At 37.7% G+C, this 1386-nt stretch overlaps 1 protein-coding gene across 1 annotated transcript in view; it reads right to left on the reverse strand.

Annotated features, from left to right (window-relative positions):
- Positions 1 to 802, reverse strand: part of LOC108521483 (glutamate receptor 3-like) — an 83856-nt gene extending 83054 nt beyond the window's left edge. The window contains exon 1 of the mRNA XM_017861339.1: positions 763 to 802. Coding sequence (XP_017716828.1) covers positions 763 to 802 — 40 coding nt within the window. The remainder of the gene's footprint in view (positions 1 to 762) is intronic.
- Positions 803 to 1386: the final 584 nt, after the last annotated feature.

Consider the following 1386-nt stretch of genomic DNA (forward strand, 5'->3'; position numbering starts at 1 on the left):
GTAGCTGGCCACAGCATGATAAGAGGCTGGGTTGCAAATGCTGAGAAAATGGAAATGGACGTCAGCAATTTGCTTCTATACCTTATAATATGGGCAAATCTTGCTTTATGCAATGGGCATGCATCTAAAAATTTGAGTGGAAAATGAATTTAGATAAATTGAATCTTATTTTAAATCCAGGACAGGTGCTTGCCACTTAAAGAAACCCTGAAGCAAATCATTTTTTCAAGTTAAAAAATGGGCTATTTCATCATTTTTGTAGTTTCCTTCATGTTGTACTAAAAATAAAACATAGTCCCCTAGAATTTAGAGAGTAGATACTTTTGAATAAAAAGTTATGGTTTTGAGATGTTTATTTTTCAAACCTTCTCTGATACCAGAGCTTAAATGGAAAATATCTGGTTTTCTGAAATCCCCAGTATTCCAATCTAGTGTCTTTTCATGGTAGTTCTTTTTTTATAATTGCAACTTTCTTTTTGGATTCAAGGAGTACATGTGCAGTTTGTTACATGGGTATATTGCATGATGCTGAAGTTTGGGGTAGAAATGATCCTGTCGCCCAAGCAGTGAGCATACTACCCAATAGGTATTTTTTCGTCCCTTGTCCGCCTCCCTATCTCCCCTCTCTAGTAGACCCCAGTGTCTATTATTCCTTCATAGTATACTTCTGAAGTAGAATCAGAAATTTCCCAGTTTTATTTGGGACAAAGTTGAAGTGTTAATAAAACATACATAGATATTGCCATCTTTGCTCCAAATTACCACCAATCACTTCTTCACTGAAACCTTGGATGTACGACATGAGCTATGAATTTCATGCCAGGGGAAAGAAATTGTAGCATGAGTTATTATTTATCAAGTACTTTCTATGTGCCAGGCATGTGCTAAGTACTTTTATATATTAGATTATCTAATCCTAATAGCCCCCATGAGGTAAGTACTATTATTACTTCAATTTTACAGCTGAGGAAATGAGTCACACAGAGAGATGAATGGCTTGCCCAAGGTTACATAGCTCTAAGTGGTAGATGTGAAATCAAGTCCAGGAAGCCTCTCTGTCACCCTGCCTCCACATCATTCTCTCTCTCTCTCTGTATGTGTGTGAGTGTGTGTGTGTGTGCTGTTCTGAAATCCCAACTAGTTTGTGTGTTCCCAAAAGGCAGAGAACGGATAGCTGCCTCTATGCCATACAAGCTCAGTGGCCACTCAACTACCATTGCAGACTGATTGGGAAAAACAAACACTTGAAAGAAAAGTTTTTATTTATTTATTTTTTTATTATACTTTAAGTTCCAGGGTACATGTGCATAGCGTGCAGGTTTGTTACATATGTATACTTGTGCCATGTTGGTGTGCTGCACCCATCAACTCGTCAGCACCCATCAA

Source organism: Rhinopithecus bieti, unplaced genomic scaffold (assembly GCF_001698545.2).
Source record: "Rhinopithecus bieti isolate Rb0 unplaced genomic scaffold, ASM169854v2 scaffold_61150, whole genome shotgun sequence".
Classification (NCBI taxonomy): Eukaryota; Metazoa; Chordata; class Mammalia; order Primates; family Cercopithecidae; genus Rhinopithecus; species Rhinopithecus bieti.